Raw genomic sequence first — 17,152 nt, forward strand, 5'->3', positions numbered from 1 at the left:
ACAAACCCCTCTCCATGGCCCACTTGGTCATTCCCAACATGGCCCCATTGCCCACATTTCCAGACTCATCCCTAGTCCTCCCCTTCCATAAATCCTTCACCAGACCCTAGCATTTTCCTCAGTTGCCCAAATGGGCCATGTTGTTTCATGCCTTGGCAACTTATTTTTTAAAAAGTTCACTAGTGATGTTTAGAATCCTCTCTCCTCTCTCTAACTAGCAAACTCTTAGCCATCCTTCAGGATCCAACCAATATGCCACCCTCTCTGAAAAACCCTTCCCTAACCATCCCTCCTAAATGATCCCTTGGATACATAAATGAATTGTGGTCCATTCCAATATATACAGATAGCCAACTGGATGCCAGGCACCATGATAATGTGTTTTCACACACACACACACAATTTCATTTAATCTTTAGGTATAATTACCTCCATTCTCATGAATAAGAAAATTGGGCCAAGGAATGGCACCCCCAAAGTTACCCAGCCTAGAGGTGGCAAGGGAAGGATGTGTCCAAAATTTATGTGGTTCCAGAGTCCCCTCCTTGCTTCCACACCACATTCCCTCAGTCTGACATAGCCTCCCACCCAAAGCACCTGCTATTATAATTCCCTTTTTAAATCTCTGACTTTCCCATTAGCTTTTTTCTTCTTTCAAACCTAACCTGCGACCTAAGCCCCAGTTCTATAACTTGCATATGAAACATGGCACAGTCATTGCAGAGATCCCCTTTGGCATGGCCCTTACAAATGCCACCTACCTTTCTGTGTCTGTCAGTGTCCCGTGACTTCTCCCTCAGCCAGTCAATGGTATGGAAGTCCTCATAAGTCCCCACATCAGGGAATGGCTCGTCAAGGAAATCCATCAGGTTTCCAGAGCCACTCATCGCTCCTGCATGGACCATGCTAAGTTACACCTATGAGAGAAAACTGGCCATTAAAAACATAAGCAGGACTTCTACTTGGTCACTGCAGAAGAAGAATCATGGGCTCTGTTTTCTCATATAAGAAAATATTATTTCAGGATAGGCATTGCTGCTGTCATGGAATATGAACACAGCTGATTCTCATTTTTCATCACAGTTAAGTTCTATAGTCACCTCAAAGCCTGAATTAAGAGATACTGAATCACTGCTCCTAGGAGAATTCTGGGAGAGGTTCCTGAGAGTCTCTTCTTGCCTGAGCCTCACTTCCTACACATCTCTTCCCTCTCTGAGCACTCTCCATATCATTCCTCATCATCCCCCAAAGCTGCCTTCCCTGGATCAACACATAACCTTGTTTTACGTGGGTTTCTGTTTAATATGTATTGTTGATTAACATTGAACTCACAACCAATAGCACTATCACTCATGCCTGAAAAAGTTTCTCTAATGTATATTTTCTACACAAGACACATCAGAATCTTCTCACAATTAGAAATGCTAGATGGCACTCCAGTAATGTACTTCAGGGCCATTTTAAACATCAAAATTACCAAAAAAAAAAAAGCAGAGAAATGTGGAAAATGTGGTAATAAACAGAACACTAAAAGTATGAGGGTGGAATCAGAAAGGCAAAGGGTCATCTTCTCTGACCTCAACTGATAGCATGTGCTTTTGGCAACTCAAGCCTTTTGCCACTCTGCATATGCCTGTCTATGAATGACCTTTAAAGCAATGCAAGTATTGACTTTGGGTTGCTATATTTTGGATCTTAAATGTCCTCTAAAAGCTTATATGTTGTAGGTTTGGTCCCCAAGGTGGTGCTTTTGGGTCCTGGTAGAATCCTTAAAAGGTGAGGCCTTGGGGCTGGGGTTGTGGCTGAGTGGTAAAGCATTTGCCTAGCATGTGTGAGGCCCTGGGTTCGAGTCTCAGCACCACATATAAATAAAATAAAGGTCCATTTACAACTAAAATAAATATATATTTTTAAAAGGGGGGCTGGGGATATAGGTCACTCACATGCAAAAGGCCCTGGGTTCAATCCCCAGCACCATAAAATAAAAAGAGGTGGGGCCTCATGGGAGATCCTTAGGACACTGGGGGTATGGCTCCTTTCTCCAACCCCCTTGTCCTGGCCATGAAGTGAGCAAGAAGTGAGTGGCTTTGTTCCACCACACAATCCCTCCATGATGTGCTGCCTCACCACAGGCCCAAAGCAAGGGGACCAATTGATTATGGACTAGAACTCCAGAACTGTAAACCAAAATAAATCTTTTCTACTTTAAAGTGGATTATCTCAAGTGTTTTGTTATAGTGACAGAAAACTGACTAACACAGGGGCTACAAACAAATTTTAGCAAATTGGCAAAGTTGCAAATAAGGAGTCTGCAATTGAGGATCGACTACACATATTTATAGAAAAATCTCAAGTGAAGCAAAAGGAAGGTCACAAAAGGTGAGGGATAAAAAGGCCCAAAATTGTAACCAAACAGATAACTGGTTTCCCTGAGAGATAAAGGAGGCCTCTGAGGTAGTAGTCCATGTAGTTTCATCATTAACATTCCAAATGTACAGTAACAGCAGAGTGAAAATACTGATGAGAATTTAATTCATTGGTAGGAGCCAAAGCAATCTGCAAATAGCAGCAACCCTCTGCACTAGGGGAGCCAATATAGAGATGGATAAGAAAGGCAGGAGAACCTGCCAGGAGCCATGCAGAGCTGTGGGCACACTGTCATGGGCAAGGAGTTCCAGTGCAGATGCTCGTTTTAAATTTTTCTTAAGATACAGTTAAAAAGGCTCCTGCTGCTAGGACAGAAGGAAAGTTGAAGTCCCCTTCCTTTTCTAAGATAACAATTCCATTCCCACATTTGGGCTCCTATGGTCCAGAAAACAATCAGGAATGAACCAACACATCTTCCCTGTTCCACTGCCATCAGAGCCTGCTTTACAGATCACATAGGAGCTCATCTAAGATATAGAAAATGCTTTGCAGCAGGACTGATGATCACCCCAGTTAGCAGAAGAAATAATACACTGTTACAGACACAAGAGCTTGGAATATGCACTAAATAAAAAATGACTTTGGCATAGAGTATGGAAATTTGAATTGTAAGACGAGGACCACAAAAGTGCTGGAATGGCTGGTTAAAAACTTGAAGGTGGTCATAAAAATAGTTGACTGCACACTTCTCCCATTGCTTTATGTATTTATGTATCTGGAGGACTCAACCACCACCTGATAAAACTGCATTTTAATCAAATTGAAAAGTCACTATGGGCAAAGTAGGGTAATCAACTTACAAGCAATGAAGTGGCCACAGTGATTGATTTATTGACCATATGTGCAACTCAGCTACTTTAAAACTCTCAAAGTTTGAGGTCTGAGCTGTGTCAAGTTGAAACTACACCCATTGATGAGGGCCCAGGGAAGAATCATATTGCATAAGTCAGTAGCAACCAATAACATAACCAATAAGATAAGGGAAGAAATAAAATTAGAAAGCAGAGATTTCATTCTGATTTCTACAGAAACAAGATGGTCATAATCTCCTATTATATGTGGTAAAGAAAATTTCTAATGGGAAAAATAAGATGATGGACAGAGCCCTGGTCAGAAAAGCTCAGAGCATAGAAAAGAATTGCAGAGACTTGAACCTTCTGTTAAAAGGGAGTTGATACTACCTGAAACTAAACCAAATCTCCAGACAAGCAACAACTCCAGACAATAATGCTTGAAATGGAAAGTCATTCTGGAGAACAAATACATCCTTAAACTTTGATGGAGCATGTCATGGGCATGATAATAGGCACAAAATTGGTAGAGGAAAATAAACATGATCTAATCTGCAGAGTCTCTATGCTTCAGGAGGAGGAGCAAAGGAGGTAAGGAGGAGCTAGGGGCATCATAACAACCGATAAGAGAGAATTTTCTTGGGCTCCAAGGAAGAGGAAAAGGAAGACAAGTCAAGTTATCTGTGGCAATGCAGACCAACTCCAGGGGAGAAGGGTCACAATAGCAACAAATGACAAAGCCACCAGCAGAGAAGGATTGAACAGAATTTGCCCTAATCCATGCTAGTGTTATCCTGCCTGACAAGATAACATCTCTCCTACATAGTTATTTACCTACAAAGGGACTTTGGGAGGCCTGCAAGACACCTAGTCTTTTATTTCATCCCTCAAAGCAAGAAAGTATCAGCCAGTTTGGTCTCAACATGAAGACCTCAAGATGCCAGATCAAAGTCTTCAACAGCAAGTGATAACAACAGAATCTGGCCAGTAAAATTCACTCCACCAAGGCCCAACAAAAAGAAGCATGTGTTAACTGTGATAGCATCTATAATATATTTATGACTTTGATGTTGAAAGCAACTCTGAATGTATTGGCTCAACCTCAGAACAGGGATCTGTATCATTTCAGGGAAACCTGGACTTTGTATAGTTGACTGTTGGTAATAATGTAATGGGTTCTAGAAGATGAAAAAAAGCAGGAAATCACCCAGATCAAGATCAAGCAGGACAGATTCTAAGTAAAATCAAGGCTTGACTAAATATAGAACCCACTACCTCAGGCTACTCATAGTTCTCAGCATGTCTCACTAAATATCCGGCAGAAACCCATTCCTTTGAATGTGCTGTTCTCTCCACTTTGAACAGTTTTTCTCTCCTTTGTCTGGAAAGCTCCCATTCACCCTCCAGAACTCTGTTCTGTTCATCCCCATCTATGCAACTAGCATTAATTTTCCCAGAAATTGTTGAAGGAACGTTCCTTGGCCTCCTCAAAGAGTCTTTCACAGAAGTCCCAATTACATCATGGCAACAAATACCTTCCCACTCCAGGGAGACCCTCTGTAGTCATCAACAACTGCATACCTGCTGCATCTCCATTGCCAGGCCCAGCACAGAGTTCATGTTCAATAACATATCTTGAGTTCATTTAAATGTGTGTGTATTTCTGAATCACTGGGGTGACAGAGGCAAGGCCCCATTACAGAAGTTTTGTAGATTCCATTTATGCACTCACCAAAAATGCCTAAGATCTAATTTCATCACAAATAGGATAAAAGACTCAGGAAAGAGAGAAAAGAAACACATGTGAGAAGAGGCAGGTGTCCATCGGTGGATGAATGGGTAAAGAAAATGTGTTATATATACATAATGGAGTTCACTTAGCCATAAAGAATGAAATTATGTCATTTACAGGTAAACAGATAGAACTCAAAAGTATTATGTTAAGTGAAATAAGCCAAACTCAGAAAGTCAAGAGTAATGTGTTTTCTTTCATGTGTGGAAGATAAGGAAAAGAAAGGTAGTGGTGAGGATCTCAGGAAAATTGAAGGAAGCCCAATAGAGTAGAGGAAAGGGACCAGTGGCGAGGGAGGAGAAGAGGGAAAGGGGAAATACTAGGGAATGATACTGATCAAATTATATTGTTATATCATGTGCATATATGAATGTGTAGCAACAATTCCCATTATTATATATAATTATATTGCACTAATAAAAATATGAAAAAAGACCAGGGTTAGAACCTTGACCTGCTGCTACTATGTAAAGAGCAGGACACAGGGAGGAAGGTGCACCCTGCATGGCAGCCTAGGAGTCTGCTGGGCAGGTTTTTTTCTCTCAGCCTGAATCAGCAGGACTAAGAGCAATCTCTCTGTCCTTTTTCCCTTTCACTATCACTGTGCCTCTCACTGCTGTATATAACCATAAAAGTTAAAAAAAAAAGCCCTATCAATAATCTATTGCAGATCCCCCAACCCAACAACTTAGAAATAGTCATCTCTTTAAATTGCCTTGGTTCAACTGGGGTCTGCTAGATGGTTATCACCTGGGGTCTCTCTTAAGGCTGTGGCCAGACAGGGTTGGAGTCATCTGAAGACCTGTTTACTCACACCTCTGTGTCTGGTCTGTAAGATTCAACAGTTGGGGATTAGAGCAACTGGGGCTTCCTGGGCATCTCTCTCTCCATGTGGGACCTCCATGTGTCCACCTCAGCATGGTGGTACTAGATGGCATGGCTTCTCACTTGCAGGCTCTGGTCTCCAAAGTAATTGTGTCCAGACATAGATGAGGCAGAAGCTGTATGGTACCACCTGGCCTAGCCACAGAAGTCAGGCAATTGCCCTTCTTCCACATGCCATCCATTGAGGCAATTACAAAAGCCCACCCAGGTCCAAGTAGAGAGAAAATAAACACTACCTCTGGGTGGGGAAATGGAAAGGCTCTGGAGGAGCAGCCAGGAACCAGACATTCTGTTGTGGCTATTTTTTGAAAAATTAAACTGACCACCCAACTTATAAAAACTCTTCACAAATACAGAAAAGTATCCAGAAGAAAACAATGATTATTTGTCAACATACCCTAGAGAGTGAATCACTATAACATATTACTATATTTTTCATAGATGCATTTTAAAATAAATGGGCAGTGTGATATAGCTATTTCTTTATTGTTGTGCTTTTTCCCTCTATATTTTGAGCATTTTTCATGAGAGGTAGCACTGCATAGAAGCTAGAAACAGACTCTGACATAGCACTTCCTAGCTCCAACTTTCATCTGTGCCACTACCTAGCTATATGATTTGGGGCAAGTTGCTGAACATTACCATGCTTCAGCCTCCCCATCTATGAAAAGGGGATAGTAGCAGCACCTGCCTTAGGTGTTGTTACAAAGCTGAATGAGCTGAAATTTGTAAAGCACATTGTACCCAGTGTAGTTAATGCTCTGTTTAAGTGTTCACCTAAAATCAAAGGTGTTTCATGAAAACACACTTTCCTTATGCCCTGCATATTGCCTCATTTCCAAAGCTTATCTAATCACTCCTCTGGAGTCTGCAGCTGACAAGGGGCACCTGATGAACTCCAATTCTTCTACAGGCAGTTAAGGTAATCACCAAAGCCATTAAATCATGACTCTATGCCTAATACTTTAAAAATCTTTTTCCTAAAACTTTACCAAGTATTTTCATTTATTAGAGGCCATTTCCTTTCAAATCTAATATAACTCTATTCAAAGTGGCAAGATCTCTTAAGGAGGGATTTACACAAATCCCTAGTCTGACTGTGTGACCTCCGATGACCCTCCCTGGTCCTCAGCACATCTCCTCTCTCAACTCAGAGCCCTGGAGTGGGCTGTTTCTCAGGTGCTCCCCACCTCCTCCCTAACACAGGAAACAGAGATTAAAAGTTAATACCTGCTCCTTTTACCAGCTCTGGGACAATCAAACCTGTTTTTCTTTCATCAAAACTATTTGTCTCTGCCACAGATAATGTTTAGGCCTGTGGAACTTTCCAGAAATCTCAGAGTCATCTCATTACCAGCCATTTTTATCAGTCATTACAAAACAGAAAATCCTAAGATTGAACTCTTCAGTGTCTGTGAAATTAAAACTCTGAGATAATCTGGATGATCATCTCATATCCTCAAAATCAAACAAGAACCAAAAAGTGTAACCCAAAAGAGAGTGACAAATATACATTTAAAAAAACACCTAGAGGTAGGCAGTGGAGTCTTGTGGTAACCTGCAACAGTCCTTGCTGGACAATGGGAACACACAACAGTAGCTGCTGCAAAGATTCTCCCCTCTCTCCCCTCAGATCAAAGGAAAACAGAGATCAGGGAAATGGGAGTGGAGTTGGATGTAATCACAGGAGATGTCTGGGAAGTGAGTTATCTACAATCTTCCAGTTTGTCCTGCTTTTTTCTGAGATAGTAAACAAAAGTAGCTAACATGCTCATTTTCGCTGAATCCTAGAAACACTGCTGGGTGCTACTCCAGTGGTCTGGATCCAGGGGATGGTCTGTATTACCTGGTTGAAAATCCAGGTCTTTCTTCAAGTTATCTGCACTTAAAGTAGCAGCAGAAACATAAACAAGATGGCTGTGGCCTCAGGATCTTTTCCTTCTGACTTGTATAGATGCACAGGGTAGGTACAGCCACAATCTATTTTAAGCATTCTTTTAGATATATTTCATATACTATAACATTCACTTTTAATGTTTATGATTCAGTGAGGTTTTGGGGGTATAATTATAAACTTGTACAACATCACCACTATCCAATTCCAGAATGTTCTTATCTCCCTAAAAGTAACCCCATACCACACTTCCTTCTCCAATCAATCACCAGACAACCACTGATCTATTTTCTCTCTATGTATTTGCCTATTCTGGACATTTCCCATAAATAGAATCATGCAATATGTGGCCTTTTGTGCCTGGCTTCCTTCACTTAACATTTTCAAGATTCACGCATACTGTAGTCTATATTAGTACTTCATTCCTTTTTATCGTAAAATACTATTCCATTGTGTAACTATATCACATTTGTTTATCCATTCATCAGTTGCTAGCTATTTGGGTTACTTCTACTTTAAAGCTGATATGAATAATGCTATTATGAACATTCTTTGCGTGGACATGTTTTCATTTTTTTGGGCCTACACTTAGGAGTGAAACTTCTGGGTCCACAGTAAACTGGTGTTTAACCAGTGGAGGAACTGTCAGATGGAAATCACTTCTGTTTTCTGATTTGTTTGTTTTGTGCTCGTGGTTAAGCCCAGGGCCTATGCACACAAAGCACATGCTCTACCACTGAACTAACTATACACAGTCCTGGAAATCACTTTTTTAGTAACCTTTTCATTGAAGTAAATATCTATCCATAAAAATACAAAAATTATAAGTATACCTCTCCACAAATTTTCACAAAGGAAACTTACCCAATTAACCAGTGCCACAGTCTGGCTGGGCACAAAATAACTGAGCCACCACACAGCCTTGTAGGTTCAAAACAGGAATGCGTTTATTCTCTGCACTCCCCCAAATGCCACTCGAACGTGGCCTTCTCCCCGGACACACCACACACCAACCAGAAATCCCTCCTCTGGAAATCCCTCCTCCTCCGGCACTTCCCCAACCAATGCGAACTCCCCAGGAATCCGGGAGAACTCCAAAGTAGCAGGCCAAGGCGGACAGCAGGGGTCTAATATACAATTGAAAACACAGCTTAACATAACCATCATCATCTCAATGGCTTGCTGGCGTCACCTCTCAACCACTTGTTCTGGCAAAAATGCCATGCATCATCCCTACTCGGCTATGGCCCTCAACAAACCAGCACTGAGCCAAGGAAGAAAACATGACCCCAGAAGCCTTCTCATGGCCCTCCAATTCCTGTCCCACTGTTAATGGTAAACACTATTCTGACTCTCATATCATACATTCCTCTTGCTTGTTTTGGAACTTCATATAAATGAAATCTTTTGTTTCCAGCTTCTTGTGTTCTACATTATGTGGTAAGATCTACCCATGCTATTGAGTGTAATTACTATTTGTTCATTCTCTTTGCCTTATAGTGGGCTGGCCAAGGGCCAGGTAGGAAATATTTGAAGCTTTGTAAGCCATTTAGTCTTTTTTGGGTCTACTGAACTCCGAGTTGTCATTAAAAAGCAGCCAGAGACAGTATACAGATTAACAACTGAAGCTATATTTCAGTAAAACTATTTATGGCCATTAAAATTCAAATCTTATATAATCTCCACATGTCACAACATATTATTCTTTTTCAGTTTCTTTTTCAACATATAAAAATGCAAAAACCATTCTTAGCTCATGAGCTGTACAAAAGTAGGTGGTGACCTGGATTGGGCTATTCTATGTTATTTGACTATGGTAATAAACCTCAATGTACTACTCCATTCTGTGGTTGATAGATATTTGGGTAGTTTTCCATTTGGAGACATTACACAGCATTCTGCCAACATATTTTACACCCACTCATAACATATTGTGACCTTCTACCTGCCCCCCTTCTCTCTCTGCCCAGCAGTGGCCACATGCCATAGGAACCTGACAATTTTTATGCCAGCATTCCTCTCCCAAATCAGGCCATGTCATATTATTTGCTGATTTAACTAACCCCCAGAAGACTTGGACAAATTTAATAGAAAGTTACAATTCAGATTCAAAGATGAAAAAGTCTCAATCTGCAAGGAAAGCTGGCCATCAGCAGAGTCCTCTACCAGAGTGAACCTGGGAGAAACTGCCACTAAAATCTCGTCTGAGTCTCCTGAGCCTTTCTGGCCACCTTTCTCCTTCCTGTCCTCTCAAAAAGGCTGAACTGATAGTCAGGGGTTAGTAAATGTTTCCCATAAGGGGCCAGATGGTAAATATTTTTGGATCTGTGGGTCCTATGGTCTCTGTTGCAATTTCTGCACTCTGCCATTATAGTACAAAGCAGCCACCATCAATATGTAAATGCAAGGGTGTGGCTATGTGTTAATACAACATTATTTACAAAAACAATTAAGGGACTGGATTCTGTGTGCAGACTGAGTTGTTGGCTCCTTGTTTATACCACAGCTACCTGCCAGGCTCCTGTTGGAGGAACCTGAGCTATCAGTACACTTACAACTCTTACCTACCAATAGGACCCAGAAAATCATCCTGATCCACTGGGACAAGTTAAAAGATAAAGAGCTATAGTCATTCCTCATAGAATTATTTAAGGGAAGGATGGCATCCCCGAAATGCAACTACTGGACATCATTAGCAACATTTCAACCTTGAAGTTTTGGAAAAATAAAAGGCAATTCCTAATACATACACACACACACACACACACATATATGCTGAGGTTTCTGAGATCCTACAATCAGAAAGATTTCTCCAACTAATCAGCGATCCAAATGCTTCCAGATTCCAGGTGCCTTAGCTCCTTAATTAAAAAATAATCACACCATGGCTCTAACAAAGTATTCAAGATCACTGCAACTAGAGCTTGCCTGTAGTGTTGATGAACGCCATGAACAGAACACTAAGAATTTTAGAACCACTAGTCTCAGGAGAGGACCTGAGAATATCAAGCTCAGAGGCAGGGATTGGTCCTATGGCATCTAAAAATAAACATCCCAAAAGTTTCATTTCTTACAGATTTTCCAGAAGCTCCAATAACTCTTCACAAGCAGTCTTCCAAAGTTCCTTTTCTTGCAACCTACGTGGACCACACAAGGTGCTGAGCTGAGGACTGATGTCTGCTGGCTGGCGGCTCCTGTAAAGGCCACGAGGCTGGGTGCCCCTGGGCTCAGAGGCAATATCATAGTAGCATATATGGCCACCAGAGGGAGCTCCACTAGAGTCCACAGGTCAGCAACAACCTACAGGAGGACGGCTTCCATCTTTCTGCATCTAGGCTCCAACATTTAGCTCCTCCTCCCTACCCTGCCCTCTCATCTGTGCTCCTCCCCTAGGCTTGCCCACAGCCCTTACCTCAGGTTGCCACATAGCACAAGGCTCCAGTTCACCCCAAGAAATGATCACCAGAATAATTCCCTCTCCAACCTGTGGCAGTTTCTCTGACACCTTCAGTGGTTTCTCTTCTAGCCTGCTCTGATTTATGTATACATCAACAAAGATACCTGCAACTGACAACTTTTAAACAGAATACTGAGCAACAGAATCCAAACACATTAAAATACACACTATGTAACGTTCAAAAACAGTCAGAAGTAAACTATGCTTCTCGGGAATGCATAATTAGTGGTAAATCTACAAAGCAAATCAGAGATACAAGCATAGTAGAAGTCAGGAGAGTGGTTTGAGGGAGGAAGGGGGAGTGATGGATAGGGACAGAAGATGCCAACAATGTAAACATTTGGTCCTGACCTGGGTGGTAGGGTGGTGACACAGTTGTTTATTTTACAATTATTTAAGATATTCAGCAACATATATGGAAGATATATCTAAAATAAACACCCCAAAGTGGCTGAAAGTAGGCCACGGGGGTGTGGGGGGAGTTCAGAGAACCTAAGCTCCACAGTCAAACGTGGGTGCGTTATGTGCCCCCACTGAGCTGCCAACAGCCAGACAAGCTGGTCCCCAGCTCCTCATTTTCCACTCAGTTCTCTGAAACAGGGAGTAAACCAGAGCTTGCACAGAATGAGGATACTTTGGCCTACCTTTATTCAGACCATTAGTCTCTGTGCATACAACATGCCATGCTTAAGCCCTACAGTCCAGAACGAATTAATCACTGTCTTCAAATTATATAACAGAGCTGTGTTCTCTTAATCTGCTTGTGTGGATGGAGGCAAAAAAAATTTGCCACAATGTTTGAGGATGTAACAAAACACTTCTTTATCTGCCTATTTGTGCTGCTCAAAATTGAAACATTAAAAGTGGAAGTTTTAAAATAAAACAAAAGAGCTCTACTTCCTGGCTGTCATGAACTGAGCAGCTTTCCTCTGCCATGATGTTCTGCCTTACCTGGGACCAGAGCTATGGAGTCAGCTGACCATGGACTAAACCTTTGAAACCAAATAGCCAACTAAAGAATGATCCAAGGAAGACTGGGGCTATTGCTCAGTGACAGAGTGCTTGCCTAGCATGTGTGAGGCACTGGGTTCCATCCTTAGCACCACATAAAAATAAATGAATAAATAAAATAAATGAAAAATGAATACATAACAATAAAATAATTATTTAAAAAAAGAATGGTCAAAGGTTATTGCTTAGAAAAACAGAATAAAAGAGAAAATAGGACACAGGTACACAAAAAGGGAATACAATGTGAAGACATGAGAAGAAGACATTGACCTACATGCAAATAACAGAGGCCTCAGGAAAAAACAACTCTGCCAACTCCTTGATCTCAGACTCCCAGGCTCCAGAATTGTGAGAAAATGAATTTCTGTTGTTTAAGGCACCTAGTATATGGGCTTTTATTATGGAAGACAGAGAAAACTCCATATTATCTCCATACAATCTCCATATTATTTGTATTTTCTTTTTTCCTCCTAAATTTTAAGTAAATGAATAAACGTGTGTTTTATCTAAAATAAAAAAATAAATAAAAACAAATGATCACACACATTCTTATACACACATGTACTTACACACACTCTGACATACACAAACACACACACACATACACACACACACACACTTTCCCTTTCTTGCTAATAGGCAGACAACAGGAGGAGGTATATACCTGTGACTCTTTCTACAACTCCTGGCTCAGCAATATCCTATAGCAGGAAGTCCTGCCACATCCTAAGGATGTTAGGTAGGAAGCCTTGACCTTGATAACTTCACCCACAGTTGTAACACTGCCACATGACCATATGCATACAAACCACTCTGTATACATGGCTTTGTTGTCCTCACCCAATTTCTAGAGTGACTACTGCATCTAATGTTGCTGGTGCACCACTCAGATCAGTCCAAAACTTCTGGTAAATTCCAGCTGGTTTCCAATGGTATCCTGTGCCTGACAGCATTGTTTGAGACCTGCAGAAAGTAACTTTATTCACATAACATGTCTGAAATGCATTATTGGAAGCAGAATTGATGTCAAAATATCTCCACTCTCCTGCCTCCTGAATTGGGTCATTTCCAGGCCTGTGTTTTGTACCTCTGCAGAAAAGACAATGTAGCAGGCCTGAGGCTGCTCTCCTTAAGAGGTCTGCTTGCCCTTGGCTGGCATCTGGGAACTTGGGTTTGGGAAGGGTTCTTGCCATTCTCAGAACCAATAAGAATGATTCACTGTGCCTAAACTGTCCAAATATGAATTATGCTGAGTGCCTGCTTGCCTTCTAAGAGCCTGGAATTTTGATACATTTTAGGCAGAGTGTGCCTAGGTAACCAGCTACCAATAAAATCCCTAGATACTGAGTCTCTAACTAGCTTTCCTGGTGGACAACATTTTGCAAGGGTTGTCAACTCACAGATATAATGAAGCAAGCCCTGCATACCTCCAACTGGATTCTCAGAAGCACATGCCTGGTTTCCCCTAGATTTGCCTTGTGCAACTTTTCCCTTTGCTGATTTGGCTCTGTATCCTTTCACTGTAATAAATCATAGCCATGAGTATGACATGCTGAGTTCTTGGGCCAGAGGTGATCTTGAGGGTCTTGAAATAGCAAGCATCATTTCCTAGAGTTTCCTAAATGCTGAGTTAAGCTCTGGTCATAGTTGCAGGAACAGCATTGATAGGTGATGGCTGCTTTCCCTTCCTGGTCTCATTTCCCTGCTCTGCCCCTAGGAGTCCCTGCACCTCCCCCAAACAGTCCTTGCACTAGAAACTTGGCCTCAAGTTCCACTTGGGAGACCACACAAACAGGCAGCATCACATAGTACCATACATTTCTTCAGTTAGTTATACCTTGACCTTTGTAAAACTCATGTGAGTGGGTTTTTTGTTTGGGTTTTTTTTTATCTCATAGAAATGGGCAAATCTTCATAACTAAGAGCCAGACAAAGAGTTTTAACAAATGACACCAAAAGGACAAACCCTAAAAGAAGAAGAATGGTTATGCAGTATTAATGGACAAAGCAAAACTTTTCCTCCAGGTAAGAATTCAGAGAATCTCCCTGATACACTTTATTGATAGGAATGGATGATCAGTCCCCCAAGAAAAAGAGCCAAGCTGTGCCAAGGCCTCTGCATCTAAAGGACAATCTAAGTACCAAAATGGCCTGTCACAAGCCCCCCAGCAGAACACTGGTGGCAGATCACTGCCCAGGTCAGTGGTTTTAAAACCTGAGCCTGTGTCAGCACTACCAGGAGGATGGGGCAGCTCCAGGCCCCGCCCCACCACATGTCAAGCTCCTGGCTTCAGCAGTGCTGTGCAGGGCCTCAGATTCTGCATTTTAGCTCCCAGAGAAGCTGATGTTGCTGTTCCGGGGCCCACATACAAACTGGTAGTCTAGTATAATCTTTTATTCCCTCCTTACCTCTGGTTCTACTTCATGCCCTGTATCCTGTCCGTTGTGTTTAATGACAAATATTTTTCATATTGATGTAATTCATAAACTGCATTTTGTTGGAATAATAATTTTCAAACTTGCTTGCTCCTCTGTTTGGCTATGAGCTCCTTGAGAGCTGAGGCCTGTTTTACTCAACTCTATTTACTATCCAGACCTTTAAAGAAGCATTTGCTGAACCCTGCTATGGAGTAATAATATTTACTAAACCCAAAAAGTTTAGCCAGCCACATGTACTATCCTATTCTACAAAGAGTATAATTAATACTATATCAACCTATAGATATGCAACTCTATCAAGTAGTCAATCAGATGCTTTAGACATCTCTGCATGGGTATACTCAAGAATGGATATAAGAACAATGTTTTATCTGTGCACATAGAGAGGGCAAAATGACTGTGGAAACTCAACTGGGGTCAGGAGACGCACCATCGTGAGTTTTATAATCTGAGCAAGGCATGTGTGAAGGGCAGAACTTGCTCTCCCCTACTGGTTCTGTTTCATTTGCTTTTTGAATTTATCTTGAGTTTTCTCTTATTATATTTCACCCATGAAAAAAAGAAGTTGAGCTGACAAATACAAACATCCTGCCAAGTGCAGCAACCAAGCATCCTGACTGATATCCCACCGCAGGCATTTGACACAAAGTTGCTGGGGCCAAGGGAATGGACTCTGAACCAGGAATAGAGGCTATAAGCGCCATAACCTGCCAATTTCTCAAGCAGTCCTCAAGACAAACCCCTCTTTGTTGTTCTCATGCAAGTGGAGGGAGGGGATCAAGAGGGAAGTTGGTTTTTAATTCCTTTCAAGGGGCCAGGGGTGTAACTAGGTGGTAGAATGTGGCTTAGCATGCAAAGGCCCTGGGTTCCATCCCCACCCGCCTCAAAATCCCTTTAAACTCTCTCAAGAAGTCTCTCTGAAATAAATTTTGATAAGCTAATCAGAAGACTCACTATAGAAAATGCTGTTCTACAGAAGAATTTGAACTACTAGACTATAATCCCACAGATACAAGAAGCTCTGTTGGGTCTGGAGCTGTAGCTCAGTGGGGGAGCACTTGCCTAGCATATGTGAGGCACTGGGTTGGAACCTCAGCACCACATAAAAACAAATAAATAAAATAAAGGTATCATGTCTATCTACAGCTAAACAATGAAATTAAATTAAAAAAATAAAAAGACACTCTTTGAGCTTCAAGCCCACATGCGTGGGCATGCTCCACACATACATGCACACACCCACCCACACCCAGGCATATTGTAATCAAATTGTTAAAGCTAGTGAAAAAGAGGGTCTCTTAAAGCAGTGAGAGAAAACAAAACACATCATTTGCAGAGAAAACTATAGACTATATATACATAACTACAAAGAAGGATGAAACCCAGTCTGCACAGGTCAGTCCTAAGCTATTGCATGAGGAGGGGACTACACAAGGCCATGAGGCAGGAGGTGAGGCCATCAGCGACTATCTAGGAGGCCAGCAACCACACCAGCAGAAGCCTGACACCACTTTTCTGCCTTGCCTGAAACCCCAGGAATGACAAATTAATTTGAGATCATGGAGTCTCACTTTTAAAAATGCAGATACCTTTAGGATGGTGAGGAGGTTTATTGGCCCCTTCGGGCCAACCCTCCAAACACCAGGCTGGGTTCCCCAGATATAAGATTATGAGGCATTGACAATGACAGGAGCCCCATGGTGGCCACCTGGCAAGGGGCCAAGGGCCACAGGACCAAAGACAGTTTCAATAGAGAGGAAGGCTGGGAGCAAACAAATATCCAGAAATGCATGGGAGAATTAAAGTTGGCCTGTTTCATAATTTTGCCTGTAGCCACAAAGTGGAAAGATAGTCACTTCCTTTTTCCTCTTTCTCCTTCCTCCCTGGCCCATCTCCCTGTCCCCCTCCAGCACTCTCTGTGCCCCTTCTACTATAGTCTTCCTCATATGAACTGGGTGAGCTGTTGTGGGCCATGGCAGGCTTCCCATGGCCCAGGCTCACACAGCTATTTGTCCCATTTTGAAACCCAGTCTGCTTGTTGGAAAGGAGATGAGGCCAACCTCATGTGGCCTCGGGTGACACAATCAACTCAGTGTTCTCACACCCTCACTCCACAGAGGATGGGGGCATGAGGTCTCTGTATTTCCAGTGCCAAGAGCCAACAATGTAGAACTTCCCCAGACACCCCTTCCAATAACAACATCGACAGCAGGATGCCAGGTGCTGTTCTAAGCACTTCACATGGATTAAGTCAGTAGGGCTCCTTACACCCTGTGAATCAAATATTGTCACCCTCAGGCCCATGTTAGAAATAAGCAAACTAAGGCAGAAGAGAGGGTAAGTGTCACAGATGGTGAGTGGGGAGCTGGATCAAGCCCAGGCCCCAAGGGCCTTCTTCTACAAGGACCTAAGAGACCTCAGACTTTTAGACTTGGAAGCCACCTGCTTCCACTGAG

General features: G+C 42.1%; 1 protein-coding gene across 3 annotated transcripts in view; it reads right to left on the reverse strand.

The window, feature by feature from the left end:
* The window catches only part of Clcn4 (chloride voltage-gated channel 4), a 72,225-nt gene that overhangs the window by 44,512 nt on the left and 10,561 nt on the right, over positions 1-17,152 (reverse strand). For all 3 annotated transcript variants that reach the window (XM_040285897.2, XM_078035133.1, XM_013356956.4), the window contains one exon: positions 762-917. In XM_040285897.2, the coding sequence (XP_040141831.1) occupies positions 762-905 (144 nt within the window). In that variant the 5' untranslated portion in view covers positions 906-917. The remainder of the gene's footprint in view (positions 1-761; positions 918-17,152) is intronic.

The sequence above is a fragment of the Ictidomys tridecemlineatus genome, chromosome X, assembly GCF_052094955.1.
Source record: "Ictidomys tridecemlineatus isolate mIctTri1 chromosome X, mIctTri1.hap1, whole genome shotgun sequence".
In the NCBI taxonomy this organism is placed as follows: Eukaryota; Metazoa; Chordata; class Mammalia; order Rodentia; family Sciuridae; genus Ictidomys; species Ictidomys tridecemlineatus.